This window comes from Lynx canadensis, chromosome A3 (genome assembly GCF_007474595.2).
Source record: "Lynx canadensis isolate LIC74 chromosome A3, mLynCan4.pri.v2, whole genome shotgun sequence".
NCBI lineage: Eukaryota > Metazoa > Chordata > Mammalia > Carnivora > Felidae > Lynx > Lynx canadensis.
Window position 1 is genome coordinate 119,561,579 of NC_044305.1, and position 24,915 is coordinate 119,586,493.

The window sequence follows — 24,915 nt, forward strand, 5'->3', positions numbered from 1 at the left end:
TTTTTGTGGTGTGTGTGTGTGTGTGTGTGTGTGTGTGTGTGTGTGTGTGTGTGTTTTGAGGGGGCCTTATATTGATTAGGTTCTTTAGGTGCAAATAACAGGAACCAAATGTGAAGAACTGAAGCAAAATGGGATATATTTGAAGAATGTGGGGTAGCTCATAACCTCAAAGGAAAGAAACAAACCCTGAAATTAAGAGAACTAAGTTAACTTCAGAGATCAGGTAGCTAGAACTAATGGATGGGCTCATTAGGACTCTGTAGCTGGGATGAATTAGTCTGTGTCTCTTCTGTTCAGGGTTAACATACAAGGAAGAGTGAACCTGGCTGGTTCAGTGTCCAGGCATGGTGAGATCTTGATGGCCAGTCCTACAAGAGTGTTTCCAGTAGGGTAGGTCATAGTTCCCCAAAGCAAAGTGTACATTCTTTCCAGAAGAAGAGAGAATGTATTTAGCCAGGCAGAACCAACAGATGTCTACACATTGCTCACTGTAGAAAATTAGAGTAACAACAGGAAAATATAAGGTACAAGCAGTTGTAAGAAATCATCATTTATACAGATTCTCCCAATGGTAACAGTGTGCAGCACCGTAGTACAGTATCAGCAACCAGAATATTGCTTTTGATACAGTCTACTTGATTTACTTGTACTCTTGTGTGTGTGTGTGTGTGTGTGTGCACATGTGGATGTGTATTTGACCCTGTGCGGTCTTACCACATGTATAGATACATGTATCTACCACCACAGTCAAAATACAAAGAGGATCCCTTCATAGCCACACCTACCTCCCTAGTACCACCTCCATCCACGCCCCTCAGGCCAGCCACTACTAATGTGTTCTCCATTTCTGTAATTTTGTCATTTCAATAATTTGTATTAATGGAATTGTATGAAATATATAATATTTGGGATTGACTTTCTCAGTGTAATGCCGTGTAGATTCATCCAGGTTGTTGTCTGTGTCAGTATTTCGTTTCTTTTTTTATTGCTGAGTAGTATTCAGTGACATGGCTGTACAGTTTATTTAACTAGTCACTCATTGAAGGACATCTAAATTGTCTCCAGTTTTTCACCGTTACAAATAAAGCTTCTATGAAAAGTATACAAGTTTTTGTGTGAACATAAATTTTCCTTTCTCTGGTGTAAATGCCCACAAGTGCAGTTGCTGATGTTGTATGGTAAGTGCATATTTAGTTTTTTGTTGTTGCTGTTTAAAAAAAATTTTTTAATTCATTTTTGAGAGACAGAGTGAGTGGGGGAGGGGCAGAGAGAGAGGGAGACACAGAATCTGAAGCAGGCTCCAGGCTCTGAGCTGTCAGCACAGAGCCTGATGTTCCAACTCACAGGCTGCAAGATCATGACCTGAGCTGAAGTTGACACTTAACCAACGGAGCCACCCAGGTGCCCCTAGTTTTGTTTTTGTTTTTGTTTTTTTTAATGTTTATTTTTGAGAGAGAGCGAGCGCGAGAGTGTGCTAGCGGGGGAGGGGGGGCAGAGAGAGAGGAAGACAGAGGATCTGAAGCAGGCTCTGTGCTGACAGCAGACAGTACGATGTGAGGCTCAAACTCACAAACCGTGAGATCGTGACCTGAGCTGAAGTCAAGACACTTAACTGACTGAGTCACCCAGGTGTCCCATGCACGTTTAGTTTAAAGACACTTTCACATTGTTTCCCACAGTGATTGTACCATTTTACATTCCCACCAGCAACATTTGAGAGATCCAGTGTCTTTGAATTTGAAATGAATTTCTTATAAATAGCATATAGTTGGATTGTGGGGTTTTTAAGCCTTCTCTGCTAATCTTTGCCTTTTAATTTGTATATATACGTTATTTATGTTTAGGTTAATTATTAATAGAGTTTATGCCTGCCATTTTATTATTTGTTTTGTTTGTTTCTTCTGTTTCTTGTTCTTCTATTTTTCTTTTCTTACCTTCCCATGGATTATTTTAGGGTTCCATATTGGCTTATTTATAGTGCATTTCTTTGTATATCTGCCTAATTTTCTTAGTGTTTGCTCTGGGTATTAGAGTGTACAATATGTGATTTATCATTCTGATGGTATGAACATTTTACCACTTTGAAGTGTGGAAGCTATTCCATTTAGGTTCTTATCACATGATGTTTTAATTTTTGTTTCAATCATCAAATATTAGCTAAAACCTCATGAGAAGGTTAGTCTATTGTATGTATGCTTGCTTCTATTCTTCCTTCTTTCCTGGTGCTCTAGTATCCTTTCTTTTATCTTTCTGTTTAAAGAACTTCCTTTAGCCATTCTTGGAGAGTGGGTCTGCTAGCAATACATTTCTTTAGTTTTATTGTTTCTAGGACTGTCTTTATTTCTCCTTTGTTTATGAAGGACACTTCTTTAGATCTAGAATTCTTAAGGAATTTTTATAAAATCAACAGTTCATTTTGTTCAGCATTTGTAAGATGTGGCACTACGTCTTTCTGGTCTCTATGGTGTCAGATGAGAACTCTACTGTTGATTGAATTAGTATTTCCCTACGGGTAATGTGTTGTTCCTCTCCGACAGCTTTCAGGACTTCTTTTTTGGATTTAGTATTCAGAAATTTAATTATGTATCTTCATGTGCAGACTTCTTCAAGTTTATTTTATTTAGATTCATTGAGTTTCTTGAGTATTTATGTTTATTTTTCACCAAATAAGAGAAGTTTTTAGCCAGTAGTCCTTTGAATACTCTTTGTCTTTCTTTTCTTTCTGGGCTCATGGTATGAACTTTTTTATAACTTTAGTTTCTTTGCTATTTGTTATATTTTCATTTGTTTCAGTAAAGTTTCTTTTATAATTTTTTTTAAAGTTTATCTACTTTTGAGACAGAGAGAGAGACAGACAGACAGAGTGGGGGGTTGGGGGGGAGGGCAGGGGCACAGAGAGAGGGAGATGCAGAATCCGAAGCAGGCTCCAGCCTCTGACTTGTCAGCACAGAGCCCGATGTGGGGCTCAAACTCACAGACTGTGAGATCATGACCCGAGCCAGAGTCAATGCTCAACTGACTGAGCCACCCAGCTACCCCTGTTTCAAGAAAAATTTTAAGTGCATATAGAAGCATCCTTGTCTTATAATTTCAACATCTGTCTTAGTGTTGGTGTCAGTTGATTGTCTTTTCTCATTTAGGTTGTGATTTTCTTGGTTTTTGGTATGATAAGTGATTATTGTATGTATTTCGATCCTGGATATTTTTTTATTTTTATTTTTATTTTTATTTTTATTTTTATTTTTCGGATCCTGGATGTTTTAGTTTTTACGTTAGGAGATGTTGGGTCCTATTAAATTCAAATCTTTTATTTAAGCGGGGATTCACACTGCTTGGGTTTACCATGGGAGTTCTAGACTCCCTTGGTGGACTGTGATTCAATAACAATTTAATTTTCACAGCCTTTGCTTTGCTGTTTGGGTCTTGTTGTTTTATTTGATGACAGAGGCTCCCAGTGATCTCTGCTGTTTTCTTCTGAGGGGGTAGAAGGAGTTTCCATAGGCCAGGCTGCCTGATGCCTCTAAATGTGGGATAAAGGAAGTCTCCAGCCTGTGGAGGCAGAGAGGCTTTCCAGGCCATGTGCTTATGATGGTTCTTTCTCTTGCTTGTGCCACTGGTCTGCTGAGCCTATCAGGGGAGAGAGCTAGTAGCCTTTGGCTGACCAGGACAAAGAGGCTTCCTGAACTGGGCTGCTGCTTCTGGTCTGATCACATTTGCAGATGCCGCCTTGCCTTGCCTTGCCTTGCCTTGCCTTGCCTTGCCTTGCCTTGCCTTTTTTAGTCTTTATTTTTGAAGTTTGAGGGAAGCTCATTTGCAGTCAAAACCATTTAATTGTATAAGGTTTACCATAACTCTTAAGTTACTTCTGTGAGTTGGAAAATGCTAGAAACTAGTAAGATTAATGAATCAAATGACTACTTCAAAATTCTGAATCTTGGGGTGCCTGCCTGGTTTAGTCAATAGATCATGTGACTCTGGGTCTTGGGGTCATGAGTTCAAGCCCCATGTTGAGGCTACTTAAAAAAAAAAAAAAAAAGAATTCTGAATCTTGACGTAAGTGGCATTGCCAAGACTGAGAGTTCCTGTTCAAAAGCAGAAAATAATTGTAATAAATAGCTTTGGCTGTTTAGATATATAAACTATATTGCTAAATGAACAAAAAATACCAAATATTGCAAAGATGCAAAATCACAACAGATTGTTTTTTGATACTTAAATCTGTTGAATTTTAATCTCTCTCCAGCTTATTTCTTTCAGAACTATGTCCATAGCTTATAATGACAAGTATTCTATTCTTAGTTTCTGTTTTCTTCGCTAATACTTGTTTTACTCCAAATAGTATGTCCTTATATGCAGCCCTTCACACCTCTTTAGTTCAGAGACATGCTCTTTAGGAACTTGGCCTGGCCAGTTAAGACATGTCAGCATCCTGATCAGCTGAAATAAAAGCATTTGGTATTTTTTTATATGCAATAGTTACAGAGTGACCTTTCTTAGGAAGATGGTGTTTCTCTTAAGGTCTATGTTTTCTTTTTATTATGTTGTTTCTCGTAAGATTGAAAAGCAAGATGCTTTAGTTAATCAGTAGTGGAAATGGCCACCGGCTAAGATAGGAGTCAGGTACTTTATGCATATGATATTTTAAATCTTTTTTTTTTTTTAAGTTTATTTATTTTCAGAGAGAGAGAACGAATGAGCGATGGTGAGCCGGGGGAGGGGCAGAGAGAAAGAGAGACTCCCAAGTAGGCTCTACACCATCAGTGCGGAGCCCGATGCGGGCTCACGAACTGTGAGATCATGACCTGAGCCAAAAATCAAGAGTTGGACGCTTAATTGACTGAGCCATCCAGGTGCCCCTGATCTATTTAATTTTAAACCCTCTGAAGTCTTTATTTCATAGATAAAGACATTGAAGCAGTAAGAAATTACATAGCTAGTTAGTGATAAAACTTGAATCCACATGTGTCTGACTCCAAAATGTAAGTGCTGCTTCTGCTGCCTCATTTTTTCTTTTGAGTAGGATCAGGAGATGGAGTAAGGCTCTTAAAGGAGTCTTTTTTTTTTTTTTTAATGTTTATTTATTTTGAGAGAGAGCGAGTATGAGAGGGGGTGAGGCAGAGAGAGCGAATCCCACACAGGCTTCTCACTGTCAGCACAGAGCCAGATGTGGGGCTCAAACTCACATACGGTGAGTTCATGACCTAAGCCAAAGTCGGACGCTCAACCAACTGAGCTCAACCAGCTGAGCCACACAGGAGCCCCTACTTTAAATTTTGCTTTAACATTTATTCATTTTTTGAGAGACAGAGTGTGAGCACGGGAGGGGCATAGAGCGAGGGAGACACAGAATCCGAAGCAGACTCCAGGCTCTGAGCTGTCACCACAGAGCCCGACACGGGGCTCAAACTCACGGGCTGCGAGATCATGACCTGAGCTGAAGCTTAACTGACTGAGCCACCCACATGCCCCTTTATTTACTTTAAAATAAAACAGAATCATTGGCTCTTTTTTTTGTTTGTTTGTTTTTTCCTCTGGTGAAATGGTTTTGCTTATATCTTACTGGTACTGGACAAACCATGCTTTTGAGAAAACAGTAGTAGGGGAAAAAGTCAAAAATGGAAAGATAAAGATGAGAGTGTAAACAGTATACAAAACACATTTTTCAGAGTCTGTGTTTATTTCTGTGACCTCCACCTCCATGCTAGTCCTAGATTACCCTCTTACTTGTTTTATGCCCTTTGGCTACTCTGCTAATCCAGACCTTTCATTTTGGGATCCCAAAAGGGCTTCTCCAAAAATGCCTGTTTAAAAATTTCCCTCTATACCCTTTCAGCTCTCCAGTGATCCTTTCCCATTTGTTTCATGGTGTGTTTGGGGAGGAAAATAGTTTGAAGAAACTAATTCATTAAAGTATGGATGAGTCACATGCTACTTTAAAAAACTTTACATTTATGTTATTTCCTTTTTATTTATATTTTATTTTATTAAAAATATTTTTTAATGTTTATTTATTTTTGAGACATAGCATGAACGGGGGAGGGACAGAGAGAGAGGGAGACACAGAATCCGAAGCAGGCTCCAGGCTCTGAGCTTTCAGCACAGAGCCCGATGCGGGGCTCGAACTCACAGACTGTGAGATCATGACCTGAGGTGAAGTTGGAAGCTCAACTGACTGAGCCACCCGGGCGCCCCAATATTATTTCCTTTTTAAAAGTTAGATTCGTTGTTACCCAAATGAATTTCTCGTTGGAAGAATTGCTGGTAACATGACCAAGGGAGAGCAAACAAAAGACTTTAATGAAGGGTTTCTAAGAATACAAAAATTTCCAGTGACTTAAAAACCTCCCAAGGTAATTTATTAATTTAGTGATTTCTAAACTCCCTGTTTTTCAACATAAGGGTTCTGCTGAGTTCCGTTTTGTTCTATGTGCTCTGTCAGGTAAGCATGCCATAAAAATCAGTTCATCCTTAGTTTTCAAGTTACTTAGGCTAAATTTTCAGTTCGTATGTGGATAGTGATTACTGTGCATGTGCATCTGTGTCTGTATAGATATGTGCATAAGTGTATCAGTTGAGTGAAAGATTCTTATGTTTATTTTCTTTTTATATTTAAAATTAAGCTGAAATAGGGCATTCAAGTATCTGGGGAACTAGATGACTCTACATATCTTTTAACCTTGAAAGTCTGAGTCTGTTATTTAATCCTATTGAAATTCAAGGGATTGAGCTTTGAAGGATAAATATAGAGTGTGTAATAGTTCCGTCAGAGATAAGGAAGCTGATTAATTGAGGCCTAGTTTTGACAAGCCTATTCTGTAGGAGGGAGTACAGAAAAATGAACAAAAGATTGAGATTAGAAATTAGGCTGGGTAAATTATTACAAGGGCAAATATCAGTAGGAATAAATAAATTAGACTGTTGAAGTCTGTTTTTTCTTTTTTTTTTTTTAAATGTTTATATATTTTTGAGAGAGAGCCAGCGAGTGAGCAAGCGCAAGTAGGGGAAGGGCAGAGAGAGAGAGGGACAGAGGATCCAAAGCTGGCCCTTGTTGACAGCAGAGAGCCTGATGCAAGGCTCCAACTCAGGAACTGCCAGATCATGACCTGAGCGAAAATCCAGAGTCGATGCTTAACCGACTGAGCCACCTAGGCGCCCCTACACTGGTGAAGTCTCTTAAAGCTCTTTATCAAAGGCTTGAAATGAGCATAATAAATACTGGAGGATATTGGAGAATTTTGAGGATGAATAGTAAAAGTTTATTCAATTTCTTTAAATTGGTTGCAGGAGGGGATGCCAGTGAGGAGAGAACCACAAATATGGGAAGGTATAGACTTTAGGATTTTATGAAGAGTCTTAAAGTACTGGAAGGACTGTCCTATGGAATAATGAAGAAATAATGGTAAACTTCTTCCCCCCACTACAAAGATAAATTATTTCAAGGTCATTTTGGAAAATTCCCAGTACAGAAAATCACAAAGAGGAAAGAAAAGATTGTCCCAGATTTTTCCACTGTGATAGCCACTGATTTCCAGCATAAAATCAAGACTAAAAATGAAGTTATGGGAAGACACACTTGGCTAAGCTTGAGGAAGAATATAAATGATTGGAAATGCTTGAGGACATAGTTAGCCTCCACCACCTCAAATGCTTGTGCAAAAGATTGGACAATTACCTATTGATGTTTTCAGAGGAGCTCTAAGCATCTGTAGTAAATGGGCTAGATGACCTGTGAAGCTCCTTGTCAATCTGTGGATTTACCTGATTCTTTTTTTTTTTTTTTTAATGTTTTATTTATACTTGAGAGAGAGAGAGACAGAGCATGAGCGGGGGAGGGGCAGAGTGAGAGAGGGACACAAAATCCAAAGCAGGCTTTAGGCTCTGAGCTGTCAGCACAGAGCCTGACATGGGACTTAAACTCACAAGCTGTGAAATCATGACCTGAGCTGAAGTCGGACACTTTACTGAATGAGCCACTCAGGCCCCCCATTTTTAAAAAAATATTCATTTATTTTTAAGGGAGAGAGACAGAATGTGAGTGGTGGAGGGGCATAGAGAGAGGAAGACACAGAATCCAAAGCAGGCTCCAGGCTCTAAGCTATCAGCACAGAGCCTGATGCAGGTCTCAAACTCACGAACCACGAGACCATGACCTGAGCCAAAGTCGCATGCTTAACTGACTGAGCCACACAGGTGCCCCTGGATTTACCTGATTTTTATCTGTGGGTGTTACATAAACTGAAAATAAGGTAAAGAATGAGTAAGAGTTGAGGATTTTATTTGACCTAGCAAGTCCACTTCTGGGTATACACATAAAAGAATTGAGGCAGAGACTTGAATACATATTTTTGTAGCAATACTCATAATAGCAATAGTCACAATAGGCAAAAGATAGAAACAGCCCAGATGTCCATTAATGAATGAATGGATGAACAAAATGTGGCATATACATTCAGTGGACTGGTATTCAGCCTTAGAAGGAAATTCTGGAGCACCTGGGTGACTCAGGTAAGCATCCCACTCTTGATTTCGGCTCTGGTTATGATCTAATAGTTCGTGGGATCAAGCCTGAGTCAGGCTCTGTGCTGACAGCATGGAGCCTGCTTGGGATTCTCTCACTATCTCTCTCTCTGCCCCTCTTCCACTCTGCTGCGCATGCTCTCTTGCTCTCTCTCAAAATAAACAAGTAAATAAATAAATAAACATTAAAATAAAAAAAAGGACATTCTGACATATGCTACAATATGGATGAAATTTGAAGACACTGTACGAAGTGAAATAAACTAGACATAGGAGGAGAAATTCTGTGTGATTCCACTTACTGTTTATAGAGGCAAAAGATAGAAGGGTGGTTGCCAGGGGTTGGATATAGGGGAGAAATGGAGAGGTGTTTAATGGGCATAGGGTTTGAGTTTTGCAAGATAAGAGTTCTAGAAGTTGGTTGTGTAAGTGGTATGAATTTATTTAAGTGTAAGTGAAGTGCACACACACAGAAATGGTTGAGTTGGTAAATTTTATATATAGCTGTTTCTGATTGTGTTCAGTTCTTTTTTTTTTTAATGTAAATTTACTTATTTTGGGAGAGAGTATGCATGCATGCCAGCGGGGGAGGTGCAGAGAGAATCCCAAGCAGGCACAAAGCCTGTCAGCACAGAGCCTGACACAGGGCTCCATCTCCGTGAGACCATGACCTGGGCCAAAATTAGGAGTCAGACGCTTACCTGACTGAGTCACCCAGGTGCCCCTGATTGTGTTCAGTTCTTGTGCTGATAGCAAAATTGCAAATATGGTACATTATTTTACATTACTAAACATTTAAAATTTGCCAGCTTGCCTCGTCTCTCTGGTGGGAGGGAAATATCAGTTAATCATAAATTAAATGATCCTATAGTGTGTGTGCACGCACTAGGAAATGAAGACCTCATATTATCTGGCTCTGCTCAGTGCCAGTTCTGTTATTTATTTATTTACTTACTTATTTCATTAAAATGTAAGAATGTGTACTTATGGAAACTTCTGCTTCCTTTTTTATGTCACCAGCACTTACTACCTTGTGGTTACAGAATAGCTGCTTTGTAAATGTTGAATGAATGAGAAACCAGATTAAAACAACTTTACTGAAGGCACCTAGGTGGCTCAGTTGGTTAAGCATCCGACTCTTGTCATGAGTTCAAGCCCTGCACTGGGCACGTGCTGGGTGGGAAGCCTACTTAAAAGCAAAAACAAAACAACTTTATTGAGGTATGGTGTATGTAACCTAAACTTCATCCATTTTAAGTGTACAGCTCAATGATTTTTAGTAAATTTACTGGGTTCGGCAACCATCAGCATAATGCAGTTTTAGAACGTTTCCATCTCACCGGCAAGATCCCTCATACACGTATACAGTTAATAGAAGTTCTCCTTGCCAGGCATTAATCTACTTTTTGTCTGTAGATCATGTCTAGATATTTCATATAAATGGAATCGTATGTGGTTTTTGAGATTAATCATATTGTAGCTTTTATAAGTACTTGATACTTTTGTATTGGTCCGTATTGTTTTCATAGCTTTTCTCATACACAGTGCATGTTTTTAGCTTTTTATTTTATTTGACACATTAATTTCAGACTTTAAGAAAATTTGCAAAAGTGGTAGGAAGAATTTTAACTTTTACCAAAATTTCCCAAATGCTAGCATTTTATACTTTATCATTCTATCTATCTAATTTGTATTTCTGAAATGTCAGATTAAATTGTAGACTTAATGCTCTATTCACAATTAAACACTTCAGGGTGTGTTTTCTAAAGGAAAGTACATTCCTTTACATAACCACAATGTAACTCTCAAAATCAGGACACTAACTTTGATGTAATATTACAAGCTAACAAACGCAATGTATTCAGATTTGGTAATTCTTCCACTGATACCCTAATTCAGGATATCACACATTTGCATCTTTTTCATGTATCTTTATAGTCTCCTTTAACTGTGGAGCTGTTCTTTAATTTTTGTCTTTCACGATGTTGGCATTTTTAAAGATCTCAGGCCAGCTGTTTTGTAGTCTGTCCCTCAATTTGGTTATGTCTAATGTTTTCTCACAATTAGATTTGTGTTGTGCTTGAGTAGGCTGGAGCAGAGGGTGTGGGAAAATGATCATGGTCAGATTGTATTAATAATTCTGGACTTGGGAGACACCTGGGTGGCTCAGTCTGTTGCGCATCTGACTTTGGCTCAGGTCATGATCTCGCAGTTTGTGAGTTCAGGTCCCACATTGGGCCTGCTGCGGTCAGCCTGTCAGTGCAGTGCCTGTTTGGGATCCTCTGTCCCCCTCTTTCTGCCCCTCTCCCACTTGCATTCTTTCAAAAAAGATATATTAACAAAAATAATTCTGGACTTGACTCTAGGACATTGTGATATCGTGGATGAATTTTAAAGCTAGGCGAGGTGGCATGATCATATTTGTTTTTAAAACTTTTACCCTGGCTTCAGAGTGGAGAATTGATGGGGGTGAAGATAAATTTACTGTCTCTTGAGATAGGGAACACTGGAATACTATGAGACTGGAGTGCAGGAGCAAGCCGTTAGGGTCATTACCACAGTTAGTGAATCTCTTCTCTGACATACACTTTATATATATTACCTATAATCTGTGCAGTCAGATTACAAAGTAGGTGGTATTACCCCCATTTTACAGAGGAGACAATGAAGATTAAGGGCATTTAAAGTGACTTGCCTGTGGTCATTCTCAGATCTGTATTCAGATGAGTGTGAATATATGTCTGGCTCTTTTTTGCCACATGGTGATGCCTCCTTTCATTAGTTTCTATATGTAATGTTTCACCTGAGCAGTGTAATTACAAACCTCAGGTCTTTCAGCCCTACTCAATACTGCTGAGTTACAACTCTTCCTGCAAAGAGAACTAAATAAGGCCATTGGCAGTATAACTGAAGTTACTTCTATTTTGGGGACTTGTGTATGAAACATCTTACTGTATTCCTTTACATGAGGTAGATTCAGCACAAAATTATAGCACGTGTTCCTTTCCCTCCTCCCCAACTCTACTTTCTTGAGCATGGGTAAGAAAAATTAGAAGCTGCATTGTCTCATGAATTATGTAATCTCTTGAGGCGTTCTTGCTTCAGGTGTCAGGACTTACCTCATACTGTACTTAAACTTGACTTTACGTTGGTATTGATCTTCTGAGTACCAGGGTTTTATCGCCATTCACATGGAACCTATTTCTTTGAGTTATTCAGTTCTTTTATTTAATTATATAATTCTGGAGTTATTTTCCTTGAAGATCTATTACTACCATCATGGGAAGTGTAGCCTTTTATACTTCTCTGCCATTGCTTCATTATCCATAAAAATAAACTCTGCCAGGATTTTCTGACTTTTTGTATTTTCCTGAAACCAAATCTAAGTTTTTGTTTTAATTAGTATAGTATTCTGTATATCTTGTGGGTTATTCAGAACTTCCCTATTTCCTTTAAAGGAAAATTATATCCAGATTTGCAAGGAAAATATTATGATGGTGTTTTTAAGACTTTTACCACATCTTTTCACCAGATGTGTATCATTTACTTTCATTTCTTGGGTTTTCCTTTAAGGAGTTTTTTTGGTTTGGGTTGTTTTGTTTCTGTTTTTGTGTTTTGGATTCTAGGTACTAGATCCTAGGTCACATTATTTGTTTCTTTCTCTGACTTAAAGTACTTTATTTTTTTTTTTAAGATTTTATTTTTTTAAAGTGATCTCTACACCCAACATGGGACTCAAACTCACAGTCCAGAGGTCAAGAATGCAAGTTCTACTGACTGAGCCAACCAGATGCCCTATTAATGTAGTTGTTACTGATTGATGTCTTGTTGGTTACTGTACTAATACATGGCCAACCATTTGCTTATTAATGAACTTTAAGCTATTTTCAGTGCTTTGACACTTTTAACAATGCTGGATATAATCCTCCTATATATGGCCGTAAGTCCTTGTGGCCTTATTTTCATAGGATGGATACAAGTGGGATTATTGGATCAGTGGGCCCTAATTTTTTTTCCATTTCAATGGAAATTTCCATGTTACTTCCCTAAGATAGAACTGAGAAGGGATGGGAAAGGTGGTAATTTTTAGCTCTGCCAACAATCTTGTAAGAGTACTCATTTGCCCATAACCTAATCAGCAATGGATTTTATCAGTTCATTTGATTTTTTGTTTTTTATTTTAAAGTAATTATAGACTCCCAGGAAACTGGGAAAGTAATCCCATGTATACCTCACCCAGCTTCCTCCAGTGGTAACATAGTGCAACATCAAAACCAGGAAATTGATGTTAGCACAGTACTGTTAACTAAGATGTGGATTCATTTGATTTCCAGTCTAATCAGCGGTATCTTGATTTAATTTTTTCCCCTTTGATCACTAAGGAAGTTTGGGCTTTCTTTTAAGTGTTCTATAGGCCACTTACATACATGTTTTATGATCACTTATTCATATCCTTTATCCACTTAAAATTATTTATTTATTTATTTATTTTGAGAGAGAAAGAGAGAGCACAAGCTGGGGAGGGGCAGAGAAGAAGAGAGAATCCCAAGCAGGCTCCGCACCATCAGCGCAGAGCCCAATGTGGGGCTCGAACCTACAAACTGTACCTGAGCCGAGATCAAGAGTTGGATGCTTAACCGATGGCACCACTCAGGCTCCCTCTTTATCCACTTTTTTAAATTGGTTGTTTGTGTTTTCCTAAAAGCAGCTCTTGTAGGACTGTTCATTATTTTGTCTGCCATTTGTTTCACAGTTACTCCTTTCAGCTTCATATACTGTCTACAGTTTGGTTGATCTTATTTTTTTCCTTCATAGAGATGTTTATTTTTATTTAATCATTGTTTCTCTTTTGTGGTTTTTAGGTTTTTCTCTCTTATTTAGAAAGGTTTATCTATCTTGCAGTGATACACTATTTTCCTTTTAATAATCTCCTATTTTTTTACAGTTTGGCCTTTAATCCATTTGGAATGTTGTGCATATACTGTGAAGATTATTTTCCCCAGATGAATAACATGCTATGCCAGCACTACTTAACATAAACTATTTTATTTACAATTCTTTTGGTTGCTTTTGACTTAAAATCTCAGCAGTTCCAAAGGTAGGATCGGCTTAAGGCAAGGCTTGATAGAACTGCAAAAGTAACATTGCTAAAATTATTGCTGTTTTCCTTCTTTTTCTTTCGTCAATTCAGTGCCTTTTTGGGTGTTGTATTTTTCCCTATAATCCTTATCCAACCCTTCCTTTGTCTGTCCTATGTGTTGTTTACCCCAAATCCAGATACTTTCCTCATGGTCACATGATTGAAAGGTTTAGGCATTACTTCATCTTACTGCTAAGGGGAAGAGAAGGAGTTTCTTTTCTTAAATGCCCAAGTAAATAGCTCGTAGGATTGTTGTCCCTGATTAAGTCATGTGTCTGTTCCTGAATCTGTTACTATGGGGGTGGGGAATGGGGGTGCTTTTTCAACTGATTGGCTTTTTCAACCAGGAATCATGGTTTAACAGTTTGAATTTACACCTGTGATGCGCAGGGGGTTGAATCTGTCTCAACCACATGTGTGAGAGTGGGAGAGGAATAATGTTTCATGGGAAATTTTAGGTATTGTCTTCAGAAGAGGGAATAGATAGATGCTAGGTAGTCAAACCACAGGTGACCATGTCATGAGCCTGTCTCCTTCCTACTACACAGATCATAAAGATAGGTACAGAATTGTACAGTTAACAAAAATCTCACTTTTTACATTTATTAGCTGTTTCTGTATTTTGTTTTGTTTTAACAACAGTCTAGAGTGTTCATTTGCCTATTTATTTTGTCTTAGAAACATATTACTTCAATAATAATAGCATACAGTACATTTTAATATCTTTTTAAGTCTCCCATCATTTTTTGCCCAGAGATTTTTTTTTAAGTTTATTTATTTTTTTGAGAGAGAGAGTGAGAGAGAGCACGAGCACAAGTAGGGGAGGGTTAGAAAGAGAGGGAGAGAGAGAATTCCAAGCAGATTCTAGGCTGTCAATACAGAGCTCGACTTGGGGCCTAAATCATGATATCACGACCTGAGCCAAAATCATGGTCGCTTAACTGACTGAGCCACCCGCCCAGGTGCCCCCCCCCAGAAATTTCTTATATATTTATGTGATATAAACTTTGGAATTCTGACTAGAATTGAATTGTGTGTGTGTGTATGTGTGTGTGTGTGTGTGTGTGTGTGTGTGTGTGTGTGTTTTAAGTAGGCTCCAACGTGGAACTTTGTACTCACGACTCTGAGATAAGAGTTGTTATTTAACCAACTGAGTCACCCAGTTGCCCTGCAGTATGTGTGTTTTTAAGATGGAAGTTCCAAATTATGTAAATATAACTATGAAAATCAACCTGGAGAGTCTCAACACTTTCTTCAGGAAAAAAAAAAAATTTTTTTTTAAATTTTCTTGGTTGCCCTCCATCTTCTTAACAGTTTTTGACCCTCAACACTTTCATAACTACCAGAAGACAGTGGGCCCATGGTCCTGCTCTCCCCCATAGACAACTCTTTAGGTATATCCAAGATACCTAGCAGCCTCTTCTATTAGGCTTATTTGGGTTTTTGAGTGGTACCAACAGAGAATTAAGAGAGAGAACAGCTGGAAATGTACAAATAAGCTCAGGTATTAGGAGGAAAAAAACCTTTTTAAATTAAGGATGTCACACATCTATTATATTGCTATTTGTTAGATAAGTACAAAAAGATAGGAAAATGAAATGTGGTAACAGAAAGGAAAGTATTATATTTATATATTTTTTACAGATAATCTATTATATACCTAAAGCTCTAGAGGTTTGGTGAATGTATATTGAAATTAGTAAACATTTAACCAAGGTGCTACAAAGAAGATAAATGTTCTAAAGCCTACTTTACCTCTTTAAGTGATCTTGTAATAGATCTAAGTACAAGAGACTATTGTATTTTATATATATACATATATATAGATATATATGGCATCACTGTGTCATACACTTGAAACTAATATGAGTAATATATGTCAATTATATCAATAAAAATGTAAAAAATAAATATGAGACCATATAAATGTGTTCTTTCACACCTCAGATTCAGTCTGTTGCATCAGTGTGCATGGAGATAGATATATATGTTTTTTATTAATATTGTTTGTTTGAATCTATTTGTGTGTCCCCCCCCCCCCCCCCCGTTTTACTTCTGGACATGTAAAGCTTGTGAAAACTTCTGCTAAATGAAGGAGAATCTTTTTTTTTTCCTTTTTTAATTTTTATTTATTTTTTTAATGTTTTATTTATTCTTGAGAGAGAGAGAGACAGACAGACAGACAGACAGAGTGTGAGCAGGGAGGGGGCAGAGAGAGAAGGAGACACAGAATCCGAAGCAGGCTCCAGGCACCGAATTGTCAGCACAGAGCCTGACGCAGGGCTCGAACTCACGAACCGTGAGATCATGATCTGAGCCAAAGTTGGACCTTAACTGAGCCACCCAGGTGCTCCCTTTTTTCTTTCTTTCTTTCTTTCTTTCTTTCTTTCTTTCTTTCTTTCTTTCTTTCTTTCTTTCTTTTTAATTTTAACTTTATGGAGGTATAAATTGACAAAATTGTAAGTGAATTACAATATTTGTAAAATATATTTGTAATAACTCCTGTGAGGTACATGTTCTCTTGCATGTTAGCTACTGCATCAGGATGAAGAAAATTAAAGAATTAATTTTTCTTTAGATACATGGGGATAAATTTTACATCCATTTCTCCGTGGCATCCTTTCTGTAGGTTGATATTATAGTTTATAAAATGTGTTTATGTGAAATGATGTTGATCAGTTAGTTTTATCTTAAGTCAGTGTCATGTAGTATACTCAGAGACAGAAACTAATCATTGTGTTCCTCTTGTTCTTTTTTTTATTTTTCCTTTGCAGTGGGACTTCCCCTCTTGCATGCCTGAATGCAATGTTGCACACAAACTCCCGAGGTGAAGAGGGCATCTTCTATAAGGTTCCAGGTAGAATGGGCGTATATACTTTGAAGGTAAATATTTTTGTTAGGACGTCACTTAAAAACTAAAATCGGGACGAGGTAATATGTTCAACTCTGTATCCTGCACAGTTTTTTTACTAATCTGTAACCATCTGTAGGTAGAGCAGAAAAGTGATTTTATTTTTTATTCTTTATTATAATGCTATCTTGAAAGGATGAACTGAAAATGACTTCCAGTGACTTTTTAAGGGACCTCACAACATTTGAATAATGAGTGTTATCTTGGAGCTACCGCCTTGATGCTTTATATTACTTTGTGATTTTATTCTTGTAGCCTGGATGCTTTATATTACTTTGTGACTTTACTCTCCATTAAATTCAGAGCTGCAGTTCTCCTTTTGTAATGGAGAAAAAGCCAAAGTTCTTGCTTAGTGTTGGCCAGGTAGGATAAGAACCGGAATATGGACCCAGATCTGACTGGATTCCTGACTGAGTCTTTGTTCTTTTTTATCCTAATAGTCTTGCTGATTTCTGATTCTGGCACTGAGGTCCCTTCAGTGACAAACAGGAAAACCAATTTAAAGGAGTTTGATTAAAACAGAGAGTTTACTATAGAACTATAAATTCTGAGGAAACTCAGCCTGGATCCAGGAGCTCAAATGATGTCATCGGGGATTGGTCTCTGTCCTCCTTTTGGCTTCATTCTCAGGCATGCTCTCTCCTATTGTACACGACTTCACTGTCCACCCCAAATCTGCAGGCTGTAAGTCTGGAGAGAAAAGAGCCTTGAGTCTGAAGTGGGAGCCCTCCAGTTAGTTTTGATTTGGTTTAATTGGTTTGGTTTGGCCCATGTGTCTATACTTGAATAATGAATGCACTGAGGCTTCTGATTGGCTGTACACAAGTTCATGATCACTCTCTCTCTCTTTTTTTTTTAATGTTTACTTATTTTTGAGAAAGTATGAGCAAAGGAGGAGCAGAGAGAGAGGGGGACAGAGGATTTGAAGTAGACTCCGGGCTGATGGCCCAGACCACTTTTGATGTGAGGTTGAGGGTAAGCCCTCTGCCAGACGAATTCAGGAAAGGGGTTGTATGACAGAGGAAATTATCAGCAGGAGGAGAATTAATGCTTGGCATGCACTGACTGTTATCCATGTGTACGTAGGACTCTGTCCCCTCTTTTTAGCTTTGAGCTGTCGTCATCACTATGTTCAGTGGTTTTGTGTAGCCCACTAACATTAGAAAGTTCTAATTTACCTACAAAACCTCTTTTTTATACACTTTGTTAAACTTCTGTGATTAGGGACTCTACTCCCACAGGGAGCTTTTTGTGTTTCTTTTAAGTGTTAGTTGTTCTAGACCTTCCATATTGTTAATAACATTAATTAAATGCCTACTCTATGCTGAACACTGTGGAGGTCAGAAAGAAGAAACTGGACGCTGATCTCTCGACTCTCACATAGTTATTAAAGCAATTGCATACTGACAAAATGTACTGTGATATAAAGTACTATACTATAAGGCCTCATGATCATGTAGAGAAATAAAGATTAATTTTGAATAAAAGGATCTAGAAAGCTTTTTTTTTTTTAACTTGTAAGATTTGAGGTAAACTTTTACAAATAAGTAATGGGAGGGGGGCCTTCCAAGGATAAGGAAATAGCTTAAGTAAAGGCACAGATAAAAAGATTCAGAATGGATTTGAAAATAGAGTAAATTAGACTGGTTACCATAATCTGTGTGTGGGCTAGTGTGGTAACGGGTTGGGGGTGGGGTTAACATGAGGTAAAGATCCAACGTTGGAGGCTTTTGAAGACCTGACTTAGCAGTTTGAGAGAGGAAAAAAAGAGAGATAGCTGAGGAGATGGCAGAGGTTTTTCAGGAAAATAGCATGATCAAATCTGTTAGGAAGATAATTCAAGTAGGATAGATTTAAGGGTAAAGCAGGGATTGTTTGCAAGAGATAATTGGCCTGAACCATGAGAGTGGTAAAAGAGATAGAGGCAAGGGACATTACAGAAATAAAATGTATACTATATGGAGTTGGTAATGATGAGGTGAAATGATTCTGAGATTTGGGGCGTGCACAGTTGACCAGCTGATCCTGAACGGGTCACAAGTTTAAGTTTAAGAAGCATTATGTTTGTACTTAAAATACTTGTTGAACCTACGGGTCAGGAGGTCTGGCTGGCAACTAACTGTAAAAGTCCTGCATTCTGAAGGAAAGAATACAAAAATATAGGGTGTGTATTTTAAGAAAGTATATAACATAAGAAATGACTTAGAAATGGCACTAGGATATAAACATAAGTGGGAAGTATCAGTTCCTTACTAGATCAGAGGTTATTATCTTGGCTGTAATGTTCTGAGTGCCAGTTGTAGGTAGGAGGGTTACATGTCAGAATTATTTTTTATCTGATTATAAAAATTAATTATGTGGGAAAATAAAAAAAATACATTGAGAGGAAAAAAGAACCATCCATAGTTTCATACCTTAGAAATAACATTAATATGTATGTTTATGTGTGTATATTTTTATATACTATATACATATATAGTAGTTAATATTTATTAAGCTCTTATTATATGCCAGGCACTATTCTAAGCATTTTACATTTAACTCATTTAATTTCTGAATAATCTTTTAAGGTAGGTACTATTATCCCCATGGTATAGACAGGTAAACTGAAGCATATGAGGTTAAGACTTTGGCCAAAGCTGCATAATTAGAAGATAAAGCCAGAATTCAAACCCAGAAAGTTTTTATTTCCAAGTTCTTGATCTTGCAGCATATACTGTTATATTTCTCATATACTGTGCTGACACAGGTTATCCTTTCTGATTAGCAATCTCACTATCCAACGTAGAAACCAAAGATTCTTATGAGGTTTTTTTTTTAATGTTTATTTATTTTTGACAGAGACAGAGACAGAATATGAGTGGGTTAGGGGCAGAGAGAGAGGGAGACACAGAAGCAGAAGCAGGCTCCAGGCTCTGAGCTGTCAGCACAGAACCCGACATGGGGCTTGAACTCACGAGCTGTGAGATCATGACCTGAGCCGAAGTCAGACGCTCAACCGACTGAGCCACCCAGGCGCCCAAGTGTTTAAAAAAAATTATTCCTTTTGCGGTGCCTGGCTGGCTCAGTTGGTAGGGCATTTTGGTAGAGCACGTGATTCTTGATCTTGGGGTTGTAAGTTCAAGCCCCATGTTTTAAGATTACTTAAAAATACAAAAAAAAATTTTAATTTCTTTTATATTTGACTCTTGCTACTTATTAACCAATATGTAGGAATCAGATTCAAATAATACAGTATCTGTTCCTAACCAGACTCAACTGAATTCATAATACATAATGGTACATACATGCAAATAATGTGTGTGTGTATATATATATATATATGTATATATATATATATGTGTATATATATATATATGGATGATGAATATATCTACCTTTTACAAAATTTTTATTATATACTTGTTTTATTCTGAACATTTCCTCATTTACTTGGACTTAATATATTTCCAGTTTTTGTCTAATTTGAGCCTCTGTATTGTGCTTACATATGATTGTCATGTATAATTTTTATCTTTGGATGTAGATGGAAACATTAGCTAAATTGACCCAAAGAAGAGAGATGACAGGAATTCAGAAAATATTGCTGGTTCTGCTACTGAATCCTATAATACTAAAAATTAATCAGCACAGTTAAGTTGCAAACAATGCATATCAGAAATTTAATTCCTATTTGCTGAAATGGTAATGATTAATCCTAACTGGATGCCTACATTTTCAGAAAGATGTGCCGGATGGGGTGAAAGAGCTATCAGAAGGTTCAGAAGAAAGCAGTGATGGTCAGTCAGATTCCCAGAGTTCTGAGAACAGCAGCAGCAGCAGTGATGGTGGCAGCAACAAGGAGGGAAAAAAGAGCAGGTGGAAAAGGAAAGGTAAATCCACCTGATCTCTCAATAAAGTACTGAATGCTATAGGACAAATGCCCTTGTTAGCTCCTCTTTTTTCAGACCCTAGGACAGTCCGTCTCTTTCCCTTTCCCTTTAGATCGGTACCGTCCAGTTGAATTTCTTGAAGTGATGGAAATGCCCTGTGTCTATGGAGGTCCAACCCAACATAGCCAGTAGCTACACGTGTCTATTGAGCCCTTCAAATATGGCAGTTTGGGAACTGAATTTTTATTCTTTTTTAACTTAAATAGCCACATGTGGCTAGTGGCTGTCGGTTGGACAACATAGCTCTAGGTTTATTTATTTATTTATTTTTTATTTTTATTGTTTTCAATATATGAAATTTATTGTCAAATTGGTTTCCATATATAGCTCTAGGTTTTATCTGGATTTATTTTCAGTTCTTGGTCAGCCATAGCCTTTTTTTTTTTTTTTTTAAAAGACTGTTCTAATTTTTTTTCTTGTCTTTTTAATCTTCTCTTCTAAAATTTGAGCATTTTTTGCTCTAACAGCTATATGCTTACTAGGAAAAGAATGCTTTTCATTTCTGCTAGCAAAGCCTAAATTTAGTCTGATGGTCTTTGCTCTTTCCTGCTTGGTGTCTGCTTCATAGCTTATCCAAAAAGCTTTTTTTAGGGAATCGTGTCTTTGTTGCTACAACTTACCTGAGATGGATTTTCCACTTAAGGATGCATTTTATTATCTATTCTTGCCGATTATCTGTAGCTTCTTGTCAGAGTCTTCTTAAAGAGGGCAAATTGTTTTCACCTCAGTATACATAAATTCAGCTGTACATGCAGGGCAGATTTTAAGCCAAATCATGGTGGTTTCTTTACAAGGACTGATATAGGGATATTCCAGAACAAAATAGACATCCGAGAGTGTCCCTAGCTTGGATATCCTCTTAGGTTTGTGTTATAGGTCAGCTCTCTTTGGATCTAGAAACGAGAGTTATATATGTAGGAATCCTGGATTCATTAATTTTAGGTGCCTTTGGAACTATTGATGTGGAACTGTATGAGAAAAGCAGTCTGATTCATTACCATCACTGCATTCATGCATGTGCTACTCCTGGAGAGAACTGAGATGATTGGTGGCATCATTTGTGTCCTCTGGTAAAGCTACCACACATGCAATTTGGGCACATTTTGTAATCAGGATTTTAGCTTTAAGATCATAACCACTTAAGAGAGCAACCTAGACCTCAGATACTAGGAACAAATGGTATAAAGTCAAATAAAGCTAGTACCTGTGGTAATTATTCTTGTGTGTGTGTGTGTGTGTGTGTGTGTGTGTGTGTGTGTGTGTGTATACACACCCTGTCAGTAGTGAAAGGAGGTGTGGTCCATGGCTTTACATTCCTTAGATTCCACTAAGGATCTTTTTTTGGGAGGGTGTAGCCAAAAGTGGTAAGGGGTCTATATCTACTGCTTGTCCCCGGTTTAAACTTTTAAGTTTGGAAATTGTTGTTCTAAGATTAGGAACCAAGCCAAGTCATTAAGCAAGAGAAACAGTTAGCAAGATTCATAATTTCTAGATATGGCTGGAAACAGAAATCAATAACAACATTGGTCAGACTAGTGAATTTGGGAACAAAATCATGGTCTTGGAGGTCTCTCCTTTTCAATAGCCACATATGCAGCAGTAGCTGTTGTGAGTAGGGGCTGTTACATGTTTGGTAAAGCCTATCTCTAAGAAATTAAGAGGAGGGGTGCCTGGGTGGCTCAGTCGGTTGAGCGAATGACTTCGGCTCAGGTCACAATTTCGCGGTCTGAGTTCGAGCCCCGCGTCGGGCTCTGTGCTGACAGCTAAGAGCCTGGAGCCTGTTTCAGATTCTGTGTCTCCCTCTCTCTGACCCTCCCCCGTTCATGCTCTGTCTCTCTCTGTCACAAAAATAAATAAACGTTAAAGAAATAGCAATAGAATCCCGTTGTTAATAGGTTAATAGATCTAAAATAGCATAACCTTGTGCTATACTTGGCATAGTAATAGAAGATATTTAACAGGGAAGTAGTAGCAAATTCAGAATTGTGATCTAAATAAATTGTTATTGAACTGCCTTTGTATTCATTGCTTTTCTAGAAATTATCACATTATTGAGTATTTATCCTCAGTTTACGTTAAGATGAGATGTTCTGTAAAGCTCTTTTCTCATTATAGGAAGTTCAGTAAACTAAGAGTAGAATGGACTAAATGGTGTTTGGAAGATAAAGATAAGAGGGGCGCATGATGTCATGTGGAATTCATGTTTACTCTTTGCTGAGCTACCAGTAACGAAGAATGATTTCGTTTCTCATAGAAAGTGCTTCTCTCATTCATGGGTTGTACATATGGCATATGGCTTAGATAGGTAAATTTTTAGGTGTATATTATATAATCCGGGAATGTTTTTATGGTCCAGTGCAAATGAAAGTGGAAAACTTGTAGTTAGCAGTGCTGGTAGCAACATGCAGCAGAGCAGTTTTAAATCAGTTACAGTTATTAATAAAGGGAAAGCAAAGTAATTGTGCCTATTCCGTTTTCTTATTTAGGGCTGTTACTCTCAATCTGACATCATTTTATTTCAAATGCATTGTAAGACAGGAAGAACATTGAGATAGTATCAAAACCCACTTCCTTTTATGTACAAAAATAAAGAGCTCTGACAGCAGAACTGGTACTTCTAGTTGAAAATCGATAGAACCTTTCTTGATAATAGGTATACCTTTCAGCCAAATAGGCACAGAGAACAGAACTTTGAAATTCAGTCCAATATTAAAACTAGTTTATTGATTTCCATGTAAAGTGGAAGAACTTAGAAGTTCATAGCTTTGGTTCCTAATTGTCAGACAGGAAACCATGTTCAGAGAAGAGCTTTATGGGATTCCATGCCAAGGTAAGGCGGAGTAAATCTAGAAAAAAATGATTAGAGTCAACTTTTTTTGTTGCTTTTTTTTTTTTTATAGGATCATAGCTAAGTGAAGTCTCTGTCTTTTCCCCCAAATAAAATACAAATATTGCAGCATGAAGCAAATATAGAAGTATTATTTTTATCTTCTGATAGAAAAAAGTTTTGTTAAATTTTGGCCTGCTTTTAAAATGTCTTAAAAGAAAAATTAATTATGTAAGATATACCTTTTGACTTACAAGGAATTACAAATTCTTTCCAGGGGCATGATCTGATGTTAATTTTATCGCTTATGCAGAGGTATTTTAAATCAGAAATTTGACAAATACTATGTTTGGAGTTATTTAAAATACCAAAGACCTGCCTGCCCTATAACATCATTTATACATGTAAGTTTACTAAATGAGGATGATTATTTATAGAAATGTCTCCTTTAAAAATTAGTACACTGTGGAGAAAAACTCCTTTGGGCAAAGTTAACTTATGTGGAGAGAGAGAGCTTTGAGAGAGATGTTCTCTTTCTTCTCTGGTGTGGTTGGTGGCTGAGTCAGAGGTTTTAGCTCTGTCATATATTAAGGATGGCTCCACTGTTAGGACTTGGTAGGTAGGGTACCCAGGTATCCTCTCCATCTTTGATTAGGGGATTGTTCGAATATTAATTGTAGCCACACCCTGCCAAGTTTGAAGGAGACTGCACTTGGAGTAGGAAGAGGGTACGTAAAAAACTAAAAGTCTGTTAACTTCTAGAAATGAAACTACTCAAAAGAAAACTATTGTGAAAAAAGAACTCTCACTTAAGAGAAGGATTACTGTTGATGAAAATTAAAACAGTTTGGATACTTCAGTTGTTATCAGTCTTTCAGCTGTTAATCCTTCAATTGTAGGAAGCTAAGCTTCACTTGTAATGTTACTGCTTCATTATTTCTGATAGTATTTCTTATAAAAAAAATTTTTTTTTGTCATGTATTTATTTTTGACAGACAGAGACAGAGCATAAGTGGGGGAGGGGCAGAGAGAGAAGGAAACACAGAATCCGAAGCAGGCTCCAGGCTCTGAGCTGTCAGCACGGAGCCTGACACGGGGTTCGAACCCACGAACCATGAGATCATGACCTGAACTGAAGTCGGATGATTAATGACTGAGCCACCCAGGCACCTCTCTGATAGTATTTCTGATAACTTCAGAGGGACCCATCAAATATCTTCAGGAAAAAAGAAAATAGGGTCTATTTGCTAAGGCCTCTCATTCAGAGGCATCTAGCATGGATAGTCTGTATCCTTTTGATCTTGTTCAGTGTAATCATCCATTGAAATGGAAAATTCTCAATGGTGTAATATATCTGAAAAGTAGTACTTTGTGAACACGTACTCAGTGGGTAGTACCAGTTATCCAACAATCTGAAACTACTTGAGTAAACTATGTAAAACTGGCTTTAATGAGCCTCAAGTTCTGAAATTTATTTTAAATAGTTTTCTGAAAACAATCTTAAGCTTAAAAACTCATTTCTGGGGCACCTGGGTGGCTCAGTCGGTTCAGCGTCCAACTTCAGCTCAGGTCACGATCTCGCGGTCCG

At 37.6% G+C, this 24,915-nt stretch overlaps 1 protein-coding gene across 5 annotated transcripts in view; it reads left to right on the forward strand.

The window, feature by feature from the left end:
• Positions 1-24,915, forward strand: part of ASXL2 (ASXL transcriptional regulator 2) — a 131,691-nt gene that overhangs the window by 60,857 nt on the left and 45,919 nt on the right. For 2 of the 5 annotated variants that reach the window (XM_030311497.1, XM_030311498.1), the window contains 2 exons: positions 16,432-16,540; positions 20,290-20,440. In XM_030311497.1, coding sequence (XP_030167357.1) covers positions 16,432-16,540; positions 20,290-20,440 — 260 coding nt within the window. Of the gene's footprint in view, positions 1-7,123; positions 7,400-16,431; positions 16,541-20,289; positions 20,441-22,363; positions 23,331-24,915 lie in introns of those variants that run through there. The other 3 variants (XM_032592716.1, XM_030311499.1, XM_030311500.1) reach the window with 3 other exon arrangements.